Source organism: Centruroides vittatus, unplaced genomic scaffold (genome assembly GCF_030686945.1).
Source record: "Centruroides vittatus isolate TY-2023 unplaced genomic scaffold, ASM3068694v2 contig_250, whole genome shotgun sequence".
In the NCBI taxonomy this organism is placed as follows: domain Eukaryota; kingdom Metazoa; phylum Arthropoda; class Arachnida; order Scorpiones; family Buthidae; genus Centruroides; species Centruroides vittatus.
This window is the reverse complement of record NW_027121584.1, coordinates 1,504,199-1,518,411: the sequence shown is the minus strand read 5'-3', so window position 1 is coordinate 1,518,411 and position 14,213 is coordinate 1,504,199. Positions and strand designations below refer to the sequence as shown.

General features: G+C 29.2%; 1 protein-coding gene across 2 annotated transcripts in view; it reads left to right on the top strand.

The window, feature by feature from the left end:
• The window catches only part of LOC136971410 (calpain-5-like), a 33,290-nt gene extending 21,293 nt beyond the window's left edge, over window positions 1-11,997 (top strand). For both annotated transcript variants that reach the window (XM_067265865.1, XM_067265866.1), the window contains exons 9-13: window positions 652-771; window positions 1,358-1,554; window positions 7,553-7,671; window positions 11,133-11,269; window positions 11,368-11,997. In XM_067265865.1, coding sequence (XP_067121966.1) covers window positions 652-771; window positions 1,358-1,554; window positions 7,553-7,671; window positions 11,133-11,269; window positions 11,368-11,550 — 756 coding nt within the window. In that variant the 3' untranslated portion in view covers window positions 11,551-11,997. The remainder of the gene's footprint in view (window positions 1-651; window positions 772-1,357; window positions 1,555-7,552; window positions 7,672-11,132; window positions 11,270-11,367) is intronic.
• The last annotated feature ends 2,216 nt before the right edge of the window (window positions 11,998-14,213 follow it).

Below are 14,213 nucleotides of genomic sequence, written 5' to 3'. Positions count from 1 at the left end.
ATAATTAATAGTCTTTTTTATATTACATGGTTTTTCGTACTTACTGAATAATACTCTTGTTTCCTTTCTCTTTATAACTATATCCACTTTATAAATTGTAAAAAGGAGAAAATAAAACTGGTAATAATAAAATACTGAGGTCATTTTTTATCATTGATTTGTCTATTTAAACTTGTATCGTTTCCTCGAAGTCAGAATAAGAAAGTAGTTTTTACTTGTTTTAAAACTAAAGATAATTCTTTTATTTTTAGCATTTCATGTTTATTTATGTTAACAATTTGATTTTGTTTTGTATTGTTGCATCCTTAGTGCAAGATGGCTGAAAATGTTCTTTAAATATTTTTGATGGATTTGTAAAGACTTTTTGTTATTGTATTGTTTCATTTTTTGTATATTGTGATTAATGGTAGCTGATTAGTGTGTAAGAAAATTATTTAGATGCCAATTATAAATTGCTTGATTTTAAATCTTAACCTTACATTACAAAATAGCATAAAAAATCTCTGTAATTGATTGTTATTAATGATATCTACTAATATTATAAGTTGAGAATTAGCTAGTTTTTATTTTTTCATATTATAAATTGAAGTCTAGTTTGAAAATTTATTCACTTATGAAAATCATATATAAGGAATGACTTTTAATTAACAGTATCGATTTGACATTGATGATGCAGAAGATACTGTTAGGATTTATTTGATGCAAGAAGATAAAAGATCCCAGAAAATAGAAGGCTTACAAAATCTAGTTATTGGCTTCTACATTATGAAGGTAAGATGATATTTTTAAATATTTTGAAAGTTTGTTATTCAGAACTTAATTACATTTAGTTAATATAAGTATTTTTTCAGAATTTCATTTAATGCATGTGAAAAATAGATTTATTGAAATTCTGAGACATAAGTTTGTCTCAGAATTTCTTATTAATTGATATCAACTTCTTTCCAGCAGAAAATCAGTATATTTTTGGTCATTTGTACCTTCTCAATTCCTAAATGGATTTAATTTTCAATAGGTTAAATTCTGCAGAGTCCAGCATTTAGCTAGTTCAGAAACAATAGATCAAATCAATGTATTAGTGTTAATTTATTCTATATTTTTATATTTCAGTAGATAATCTCTTAAATAATAAAATACATTATAAAATATAATTATAGGTTGTTTGGTAGCTAACATTCATATTTAACTTTTACTTGTAGTCATTAATTTATATTATTTTTTAATGTCAAGTTAATATCTCTATGGATATTAGCTTGACTATTAGGTTTCATTTTAATGATGTTATTCAATAACTATTACATCTTAATTTTACTTACTTTGTTTTGAAATATTATATTTCAATTTTTAAAATTAATAGGTTGAATTAAATAGACGTTATCGACTTCATACTATCAAAGAAAAGTCCGCTGTGTCTGAATACATGTCCAGCCGAGGTGTGTTTCTGAGATGTACATTAAAAACTGGAAGATATGTAATAGTGCCAACAACTTTTGAGCCAAATAATACAGGAAATTTTATGTTAAGGATATTTACAAATAAAGATGCAGATGCAGTGTAAGTCATATTTATATATTGAACAAGTAGAATTAAAAATTTTTTAAACAGAGTTGAAGGTTAATAATTTTATTATAAATATATTTTGGAAGAAATTTAATGAAATAATGATTTGTTAGTAAGAACTAAAAATTAGCTGAATTTCAGTATATACAATAGTATTAAAAACATGTATGTATGTATATACAGTATATATCAATCAATCAATCTTTATTATTTGATATAACTTTTGTTATTACAGAGGGGGTTAAAAGAACATTATTGTTTTAAGGTAGCTACATGAACAAAGAAATTGTATAATTTATACAAAGTTAGCTTGGAAAAATTATCACCGAGTATAATTTGATAACAAAAATCAGATGGCAGAGTAGCAGCTCGGGTATCCAAAAAGAAGTTACAAGAATCGAGAAGGTGTTTTCTCATATCCATCACTACTGATCCACAAAAAAACACTCTGAGTCGTCCGAGATATTAATCAATTTGCCATTTAGGTTTATGGAGAACCTATTTAGTCTAAACTGTGCACCAAATGACTTTAGTTTATAACTCAAATCAGACAATAAATAAGGAATTGGACTCCACTTTCCATTAAGGAAGATTTCACTGTTCCAGCCTCTTTCAGTCAAATATTGAACATCTCTAAACCAATACAGGTCTCTCAATCGTCGATCACAGTCCAGAAAGAACTGACTCTCACTTAAACACATATAGCTATATGACAATCCTATATTATTTAATAATCCTTTAGCAATAGCAGGCCATGGCTTCAAAAAAGAATTACCATCCATCTTTGAAAGTCTTGTATATGTCAATTTTCAATAATCGTCTTCCGGTAGGTCAACTAGTTTCCTCCAAAATCTAAACAATTTTATCACCAATCCAATTGCAAGGGGAGGTCTTTCCAATTCCATTCTCAATGCAGACCCCGAGACAGATCTGTTAATATGAGAACACCCGCTTAAACTGTATCGGTTCAAACTTGTCCACTAAAAGACCACCCCAAACCGGGAAAGCATAAAACATACTTGGTCCAATCAAAGAATCAAATAGTTTAAAGTAGTTATTTAATGAAGACGCTTTGATTTTAATAAGTAACGTGACGAGATTGGAGATCCTAGATCTTGCAGCAGGTAACACCTTGTTTAAATGATAGGAGAATGTACCATGTGAAGAGAAATAAATACCCAGATATTTAAAGTTAGACGCAATTTCAAATCTATGGTTTTCTAAACTAAAACTATCTGTTTTTTTAAGTTTTCCACCTCTACGAAAGATCATAAGCTTTGTCTTTTCCAAATTAATTGCCAATCGATTATCTTCACAGTATTTCCAAGTAAGATTAAGTCTTTCTCTAAGCGAAGAAGCCGAATTAGCCAAGAGAAGGATATCATCAGCATAAAGAAGACAGTTAATTTCAACATGAGAAGATAAAGGTATCATAGAACTTTTACCTCTCAGAAGCCCAGGGAGATCATTCAAAAACAAAACAAAAAGGATAGGACTCAGTGGTTCTCCTTGAGGTAGCCCTCTATTGGACTCAACATAATCAGTGCTTAATGAAAAAGTTTCTATAAAATATCTAGTATTGGAGAAGAGACTCTTAAGTAAGTTGACAAAAAACGAAGAAAGACCAATGCTTCTAAGCTTATACCATAACAAATCATGATCAACTGTGTCGAAAGCTTTCTTGAGGTCAATAAATGCGGTATATAATTTCCCTCGTTTCCTCGATAGTGATATTTGAATAAGACCAGTCAAAATAAACAAATTATATTCAACACCTCTATTTTTAACAAATGCTCCTTGAACAGGTGTAACAATATTAAATTCGTTCATCCAAATCCGGAGCGATTTGCAACAATAGTTGAAAAGACCTTTCTAAATACATTAATTAAAGCGATTGGTCTATAATTAGTTGGCGTCTGCCTACATCCCTTCTTATATATCATTCTCAAAGCAATTTGTTTCCAAGATAGTGGAAAGGAGCGCCTAGACCAAAAGGAATTAAACATATCTAATATATCCAATAGTATTTCTGTAGAAAGGCATTTTATCATTTCATTCCTTATATTGTCAGGACCTGGGGCCTTAGATGATCTTAGTTTTCTGATTACAACTTCTAATTCGCTCAGGGTAATAAAGTCATCCAAAAGAGGTACAGTATTATTAAGACTTACATCGATATAAATTACTGTATCTGGTCCAGCGAAATACTCTTGCAAATAGTTTAACCAATCCGAGGGAGATATAGCATTTTCACACGGTTTCTTAATTCGAAACTTATTGACTAGTGACCAAAAATCTCTAGTATTTTTTGTCTTCAATAATAGTGAATTTATTTTAGCCAAAAAGATCTTTTTCTTCGCCTTACATAGCGACTTGTAGCTTTTATTTAATTTACAATATTCGTCCAAGAGGTTTCTACTTTTGTTTCTTCGAAACATTCGTAGTATTCGGTTCTTAGATTTCTTTAAACATAGACACTGTGGATCAAACCATTGCTTCTCAAATGATAACAAGGAAATGTTCTTCTTGACCATCCCACATCGTAAAGCCGAAGTCAACAAAATGTTTAATAGTTCATCATAGTAACTCTGCGCATCCAGCGAAAAAGTTGTCTTAATCGAGGTATACAGCGAGCTAACCAAAGATAAATAGTCATCCGATCTATCTTGTTTCCATACGTAACGAATTTTTGGGAGTTTCAGAGTCCGTACGCTATCCGTCGTAAATTCAAATGAAATTGAGATTGGAAAGTGATCAGAATTGAAAATATCAAGAACTCTAAAATCCAATAATCTATCTAGTAAATAAACATTTACTGTTATTAGATCTATAACAGATAGACCAACTGTTGAAAGAAAAGTGAATTTAGCCGGATTGTCTGAGGCACATCGACCATTTAAAATATATAATCCGTGCGACTTAATCAGTTGTAAAAAACTTTTTCCTCTTTGGTTCAATGTTAAGTCATTAGATCTTCGGGAATTTAGAACATTGATATTACTCCCAGCATAAAAATTATCTAGTTCCTCGCCTATTCTGGCATTCATGTCACCTAAAATAACTATATCGTCGTCAGGGAAATTCATCAACAAGTCTTCCATTTTTTTTAACAGAAAATCATAAAGATCTATTCTCATATAAACAAGAACAATAATCAAGCTTTGACTAAGTGAACAAAAAAATCTTCCATAGTTTAATTTAATCACCATAAGATTATCGGAGTTAAACAACATTTCCGAGGAGCCCAATTTCTGGGAAACTGCAAGAATAAGACCGCCATAAGGACGACCGGGACCAATTGGTTTTTTAGCAAGTTGTTCATATAGAAACAAATCTGGGTTCAACATAGAGAGAACCGGTTTGAAATACTTAGTTAACCATGTCTCAGTTAAAGCAACTAAATCATAATTTTGCAATATATATATGAACTCTTGGTCATTCACTGATAAGTCCAGCGTTCCTTGGCAATTCCAAGACAATATCCTCATTTCCAAAGTTTTATTTGTCTCGTTAGCAGTTGTTCCACTTAACCTTTTTGGCTGGGTTTGTCTAAAAAAGTATCGATCTTCTGTAGTTCATTCGTATCCAAATTAAAAGTAAATCTGTCACCATCGACAGTCAGGCAGTCGGCTTTCAGAAATACTTTTTTTTTCAAAGATTTTGCTTCCGCAAAAAGAGGCAACAGTTTTCTACGCCTTAATCTTGATCTGTATGACAAATCGTCAAAGACTCTAATGCGCAAGAATGACGGCGACGCCTGAATTTTCTTTAAATTTTTAAAGATAGCTCTTTTGTCATCTTGACTACAGAGTTTAAACAAAAAAGTCGAGTTCCCGATATTCGATAACTATTAACTAAAGGAATAGACTCCCTGCTCTGTCTTTTAAATAATTCAATAAAGCGATTAGCATTATTAACTATTTCCTCGTCATCGCCACTCAAACCAGAAACAATGATATTATCCTTCTTCGAATCGTTATGAACTGAGTCTATATAATAATTTTGAAGAGAAAGTTTATCCATACATACAGTTTTAAAGGACGAAAGTTTGGCAATTTCTCCTTCCAGGCAAGACAGACGTTCATCGTATTCCTTATGTAAATTAGACAGCCAGTCAAATTTCGACGACAATTCCTCCAGTTTCAATAGAATAGTATCAAAACATTCCTCGAGGAGACACAGAATCTTCTGAGGTAGTTGAGAAGGAATATCCTGCGATGCAAAATAGTCCTCCAATTGAGATGATTTCAACGTTGGTTCGCTTGGAGATCGACGGTGTTTACTGGCGGAAGTCGAAGCTTTATTGCGAGGTGAAGAAGGTGGTGTACAAGACATTGGGCCTGGGTTAAGTTCGACTCCTCCAATAACAAGAACAAAATTAAAAAAGAAAGTATCACAGTAGAAAAAGACATCTTCTATAAAGTCAATTAATGGAAGACAATAAATTGTAGTTCAAAACAGTAACTCGCAGAAAAAACATGCCAGCAGCCAGCACTGTCAACAGTGCCCCCTGACTGTATATATATATTATATATACCTTAAAATAATCATCTGCAAATTTTTCAATTTATACCAATAAGATTCATCAAGTGAAACTTGTCAAAAAGTATAACAGATGTTTTTATTAATATTAATCATTTACAATGTATCAAAATACAGTAGAGCGTCGATAAGTGGAACCAATTGGGGACTGGGGTCCTTCCAGTTAATGATTTGTTCCAGTTTCCAACTTTGTACGAAAAAATACATTAACCTGTCCGATGTTCAAATTTTTCTCCGTTGCGTGTCGCTTCCTGTTGAATTTTTTTCCGTTGCGTGTTGCTTCCTGTTGAATTTTTCTCCGTTGCGTGTCGCTTCCTGTTGAATTTTCATCGATTTTAAGCCTAACGAAAATTTTTATAATAATCATCGAGGCTATTGTATCGTTAAAAATTATTTCTGCATTTTGTACAAACAAAATAAATATATTAAAGAATATAAAAAACATGAAAATTAAATTTAGTATCAAAAACATTCGATTCAGCACGACACAGTCCGATTGAAAATCGTTCCACTTTCCGGCCATTCCACTTACCGACGTTCCACTTATCGACGCTCTACTGTATATCATTAATGTATAAACAATACAGTAGAATCTCATTTTAAAGGTTCACTCAGGCTGCCAAAAATCATCTCTTGTTCCATGAATCCATGATATTGAAAACAGATTTTCTGTACACCCAGAAAAATATTCGTTATTTAACCCCCTAGATATAAAAAATACATGTACTTTAAATTATTCAGTCTCTTGAGATCTCTATTCTTTATTCTATAGAAACATATATACTGTAAGCACAAAAAAGTAGCAAACTATGCATGCTCATTAGCACTCACTTCACTTTATGGTTTGTTAAAAAAACTTCCATCTTGGTTTTGATGCCACTTTCCAGTCTGCTAATATCAAGCAGTTGTATTCAATAATGTCATGTACTGCTTGTTTGTTTATGCCAAAACTTGTCAAGAAAGTCTTCAAGACTTGGAAAGCTTTGCTGGCCTTACTAAATTTCATCTCTACACTTGAGCCAAAATCAGAATGTTCACTAGATGACTCCTCCTCAATCATATCAGCCTGCTAATTCTTTTTATATAATTCTTCAATTGTACAGTACATATCCTAGATATAGCAAGTGCATCATCAAACTTTACAAATTCCCAGAAACACCTAAATATTAACTAAATGTTGAAAAATTTACAGTAGATAGAGCTAAAAAAAGTCTGTTATTTCAAGTTATAAATCTGCAAAAAGGAGGTAAAATTGCATTGATTTGGCAGGACATGGGAAAAAATTCCATTATTCTACAATCCAATAAAATGAGATTATACTGTATATTGTGTATGTATTTTTTATGTACTTATAACCAGTGTTTTTGTTTTATAATTTATCTTAATAACTTTTATATTAAGAAATTCAAGTAATTGCCTTCTAAAAATTACAAGTTTTTAAAATTTTTAGAGAATTGACTGAAGACGTTCCATCACAAAGTATTTGTCCATGTTTGTCATATCCCAGTATTGTAACATTAATAACTATAAGAAGTGCATCAGGACTTGAGAAACAAGATAGATTTGGAAGTAAGAAAATTAGTATTAGTATTTACTATAAATTAAGTTTTTGCCATCTGATCTATACAATATTCATTATAATATTCAATTAGAAATTTAAAATTAACTAATGATTATTAAGAACAAAATAATAATTTATGATTAATTTTTATTGTCTTCATTATATATATTCTGACATACATGTTTATTTTAAATTAGAAGATTTCAAAATATATTTAATTTAGATAATGTAAACTAAAATAATAATAATTTTTATTTTAAGCAAATAAGTATTCAACACAAGTTAATGATTTATGTAAACTACACTTATGCAAATGCAAGCAAACACATACAGAATAATCATACATGCACAAACTACATTTGTAGAGAAGATTCATTTAGATTCATCTCTATTCACTGTCTTATTTTCTGTAGAGATTATTATTAAATATTATTTTCTTGTATACATATTTTCATAATTAGAATTAATAAAAAATTCACTCTAATTACAAAATAATTAAAAAACATTGTTTCTAATTAGATTCAAACTTGTAAGTTAGATTAGAATCTTGCTGAAGCCAAATTTTTCTTGTATATTTTTAAATTATCAAAAACAAGTATAAAGTTACCACAACTCCATTTGATATTATTTTTCATGCTATTAAGAGAGAAATGAATTGAAGAGGATAGCACCCATCTCTAAATGTATTAATGAAGTTTTTTCAATAAGAATTTTATCTAAAATTAGCCAAAATTTAATCTTTACTGTCATTTAAAAAATCAATTGATGAATGTTTTTCATCTCAATATAATATGTAGACGAAGTGGAATTCTTATATCTGTAACTAGAAATTAAATAAATAGCATGTATTTTGAAATACACTCAAAATTCAGTTAATGGGAAAGTTTTAAGTTGTTAGTAATGATCTCTCAAAATTAAAAATAAATATCATACTTCTCCTACTAGTAATTACATCATGCAGGTCATCTATCTCCATTCTCAAAAAAATCTTTGAATTGAAATCATGAGTTCTTATCCAGCTGAGAAATTTGTATATAGTTAATTGGGGTCTACAGCCACTAAGCTTTCTCTATCTGGTCTGAATTCACATTATCTGTTCTTGAGATTAATGGAGGACAGACAGACAGACAGATGACAGTTTGAATGCATAGGTCTACAATTCAAAAATTGCAGTCCAAAATAATTACTACTACTATTTATTATTAATCTCTTGGATATCGTTTTAGTATATTTTTAAACCCAGCATTTTAATTAATTTGCTTCTCTTTCCACGTAATAATTACAGATATTTTAGAAGTAATTTTAACATAGTTAAAAACTAGAAGTGTTGAACACAAAATCATGTTAATAACAATCACATGGCTTTTTCCACCTTTATTTAGTTGATACGGTACACGTTTCGGGCCTTGTGCCCCTCATCAGTCAACTAAAATAACATAAGAAATAGTGTATACAGCGTTTTAACATTATTTACAGGCAAATTGTATAAACATTTTAAAACGTATGTAACGTACCAGTCTTCCCCCAGTATGGCACTTGCACACGGTAAGTTTGCACATTACAAACCCGAGAATTAGAAGGTTATAAAATTCTTGTACATCTATTTAATATAATAAAGTAATAAAATTACATCAACTATTGGGTAATAGTGGGACAGGTTCTTACTGTTAGTTATCTTCTTTCTGCTATTGGAGACGATTAATGTACTGTACGTTTTTCAAGTTCGTTTGAGCACTTCCTTTGGTACATTTATGTTGAGACAAATTTCAGAATTTTTCTTATAGACAAATTTCTAGACAAGTCCTTCAAGTGTAAGCTTTAGTTTAAACTTTTGTTAATAAGGACTTGAATTCGTTTCAACCCCTGAGCCCTCTGGTGGTGTTTTTTGGACGAAAGTATTAAGATTTATAGTATATTTAGCCAGTTTTTATTTATATTTATACAATTTTTTGAGTTAAGTATAGCTAGACTTTCTTTGAACTTTCTATTATATGTGTCTTTTTCTTTGTACAGAATTTTGGTGTTGTCCTTATCAATATTGCAGTTATTTATTAGGCAGTGATCATGGAAGACAGATTGCATTCTTTGATGCTTCATATCAGCTATATGTTCTTTTATTCATACTACAGTTCCCAAATACCGTTGTATATAAAACAAAACATCTTCATCGTGGAATACAAGAAAATTAAAAGTAGAAGTAGTAAACCTGAAAATATACAAAAGCATGTAAATAATTTAAAGAAAAAGTTCGTATTAGACGAATACCTAATCTGATTGATAAATACATGGGAAAAACAAATAGAAATGTTAACCTAAGAAAAACAAATTCAGAAGATAAAAAACCAAGATATAAAATACAAAAGCTTTCCATATATAAAAGGATTGTACAAAGAAATTAACAAAGAAATGAAGAAAATAAATATAAAGTTAGCACCAAAATATGAAAAATTACAATTTCGAATAACAAATAAAAGAAAAAGACAACCTGATAAAAATACAGAAGAAACCAAAAACGTAGTTTATGAAATACCATGTACTTGCAAAAATCTATATACCTACATTGGGGAAACAAAACGGAAATTAAAAATATGAATAAAAGAACATATAGCTGATATGAAGCATCAAAGAATGCAATCTGTCTTCCATGATCACTGCCTAATAAATAACTGCAATATTGATAAAGACAACACCAAAATTCTGTACAAAGAAAAAGACACATATAATAGAAAGTTCAAAGAAAGTCTAGCTATACTTAACTCAAAAAATTGTATAAATATAAATAAAAACTGGCTAAATATACTATAAATCTTAATACTTTCGTCCAAAAAACACCACCAGAGGGCTCAGGGGTTGAAACGAATTCAAGTCCTTATTAACAAAAGTTTAAACTAAAGCTTACACTTGAAGGACTTGTCTAGAAATTTGTCTATAAGAAAAATTCTGAAATTTGTCTCAACATAAATGTACCAAAGGAAGTGCTCAAACGAACTTGAAAAACGTACAGTACATTAATCGTCTCCAATAGCAGAAAGAAGATAACTAACAGTAAGAACCTGTCCCACTATTACCCAATAGTTGATGTAATTTTATTACTTTATTATATTAAATAGATGTACAAGAATTTTATAACCTTCTAATTCTCGGGTTTGTAATGTGCAAACTTACCGTGTGCAAGTGCCATACTGGGGGAAGACTGGTACGTTACATACGTTTTAAAATGTTTATACAATTTGCCTGTAAATAATGTTAAAACGCTGTATACACTATTTCTTATGTTATTTTAGTTGACTGATGAGGGGCACAAGGCCCGAAACGTGTACCGTATCAACTAAATAAAGGTGGAAAAAGCCATGTGATTGTTATTAACATGATTTTGTGTTCAACACTTCTAAGACAATACAACACAGTTTCACAACAAATCATAGTTAAGAACTGTTTGAAATTTTATAAAACTGTTTATTTTTTACAGCTGCAGATCCTTATTGCATTGTGAAATGTGAAGGAGAAAGAATAAGGACCCCAATCTGTCACGACACACTGGATCCCGTATGGAATGTCAGTGCAATCTTTTATCGGAAAAGTGTGGATTCACCAATTAAAATTCAGGTAATATTTGTAATTTGAATTACACTTTTTTTGTTATGACAAATGTAAAGTTACAATTTTATATTATGACTGAAACTAATGAGGGTGTTTTACATTAGGTTTGGAACAGCAACATTATTATGGACACTTATTTAGGTAAAGGGGCATTAACAGTTCCAATTACCACGGAACCAGTCATTCACGAAATTGAATTATTTGGAAGGAAAGGTGAAGGAGGAGTAAAAAAGCCAGGAACTCTTGTAGTAGAAGTCATCACATCTGATGATCTCATGACTTTTTAATTTTCATATATATAAAAATGTATTATGAATAGCTTTAATGTTTGTGTCTTTGGGACCAAAAACTGCTGTGATTTTTTTATAAATCCATAATTTTTTTCTAATTAACTTAATATTGAATAGCTACATAATTCAAGATACCTCATATAGAAATAGTAATTATATAAAAATATTGAACACTTTTGATCTTGCATTTTTAATGAACATATTTTGGAATCTCAAATGAGACAACTCTAAATCATTTAATCATATACTATTTTTTGATATATCAATATTTTTACATTTGGATTTTGCTATGTAATTTTTTTAAATTATATATGATACCATGATATTCAACTACTCATTTTATTACTTTATTATATCTTAATTGTATTAATTAATACTCGTTGATACGTTTGAAGTATCATTTTTTAAATTTTATTAATAAATCAGTAAAAAGTAATAATTTAAGATATGAGATTATTTTCCTTTCACCTAAAAGTACTTGAAAATCATAAGTATTTGTGTAATATATTACAAAGTTTATTTTGAAAATATATATTATATTAATTTTTGTGTAATTATAGTTTTGTAAAGTATTTAGTTTTACATTTTTTTTGAGAAATAATTTGTATAATTTTTTTTTTAAAAATTGAATAAAAATTGTTTATTAAATTCCTTATACGTAGGAATTTTAAACTTTTTTGTGATTAAGAAAATATGTAGATAATTGTGGATATACAATACTTTTAATAGAGTTAATAATAACAGAGCTAATAAATTTTTTTATCGACTTTATTACTGGAGAAAAATTTATCAAGAATATAAAAAAATTACTCAATTTCTATTACATTACCTTAGAAATTAAGGTTCCTTACATGGATTAAAAATTATAAATGTGAAAAATTTATATGGTAGTAGTTTTAAACCTTTTTTATATAATTTTCATAAATTGAATCAAATATAAGAACATTTTTCACATAATTTACACAGATACATATTTTTATTCACATATTCTTACATATTCTTAAAATTATTGTATTATTGTAATTAGGTTTTAATACAAATGGTTTCTCATATCATTTAGATTAACAGATTTTGTAATATTTATTATTATAAATATTACAAGTTGTTTCTGTTACCTATTATCATTTATAATTGTTTGTTTTATAGTAGACCCTCCCTTCTTTGCTGCAATTGCCTCTGCATATCTTTTTTATGGGTGGTCGGATATGTCAGGCTCCATCCACTCCCATCGTAGACCATGCCAAACTCACAATAGGTTTGGAGAAAAAAGATCTTAATATCCGCATGGCAGAAAATTTTAAAAAGTCACCTCGACATCAGTCACTCACTTGGTACGATTGATGTTGAAAGTATGATATTTATGCACTCGGTGTTTTTGCAGCAAAACTTTTACGAATTATAAGAAAACTAGTATTTGTGTACAGCTTCATCTCGGTTAATCAAGACATTGAAATATGATTAGCAAAATTATGTGTTTTCAAAGTCAAATTGTTAATAGTAGACATGTAAATTTGTAACTTCTTTCTTCTTTCCATTTGATTTAATTGATGTTTTCTATTATTGGACAAATTTGTTGCTTCAAAATTGAAGATTGCTGACTAATTTCAAGTAATTAAACAATTTTAATCTGAATTATCTGAACTTCATTAACTAATTTATATACAGTACTCAGATATTCATTTGGTTAAAATAATTAAGGGTTCAAATAGTTATAAAAAATTTAAGTTTGTACAAGAGCTTGTACTTGTCAGAGAATTACTATTATTCATATTTTAGTAGTACAGGAGTGCAGACTTGCTAATATGAATGTGCATTCATCCAAATTCAGATTAAGCTGAATTCTGCTTAGTCAGGATGTCTACTAGTCAAATTTTTTTTATCAGAAAACATTTTTCCACTTTCTGAAACGAAGTACAGTAAATGATTATTTCCTATCAATAACTAATGCTGAACGTTGGGTATCCCTTATGTTTTGTATCCTATATCAGTACAGAAGTCCTTTCCTGCCACTATTGCATTTTAACAAAACAATAGCAATTGACTAAGAAGTATATATATGCTAGAATTTTCGTGTACTAATTAAGCGTGTGTGTCACAATCAATTTACTTTAAGAAATTTACTATAATTAGCATAAAATAATAAAAATCATTTAAGTTCAAGTTAAATTAAAAGAAACTGAAATTAAATAAAAAATTTATTACTACTACTTAAAGACTCTTCAGGAAATGAATTATCACATTCAAAAAGGTTTATGAACCCTTGATAAATAAATAAGCATAAGATTATGATAATGCTTTTTGCAATTTTTAAATTAAATTTTCATAGTATTCAGATATTTTGGGCATCAATACACTCAAACCTGTTTTTGTGCGGTCTTTTTTTGTGCGCGGTATATGAATTTCAATCAAATTGGTACACCGCACAAAAAAAGACCACACAAAAACAGGTTTGAGTGTATCTAAATTATTTCAAGTATCTACAGTAATAAAACATTGGTTACCTGGATACAAAGCTTTACTAACAGTTCAGCTCTACAATTGAAATAAGTTATAAGTAGAAAGTAATCATTTAATGTAAACTTTTATTCTAAAGTATTAATTTCTTTTATTGGTATTATCCACCTCACCTATTACCAAATTTTTTTCATCCATTAGCACTG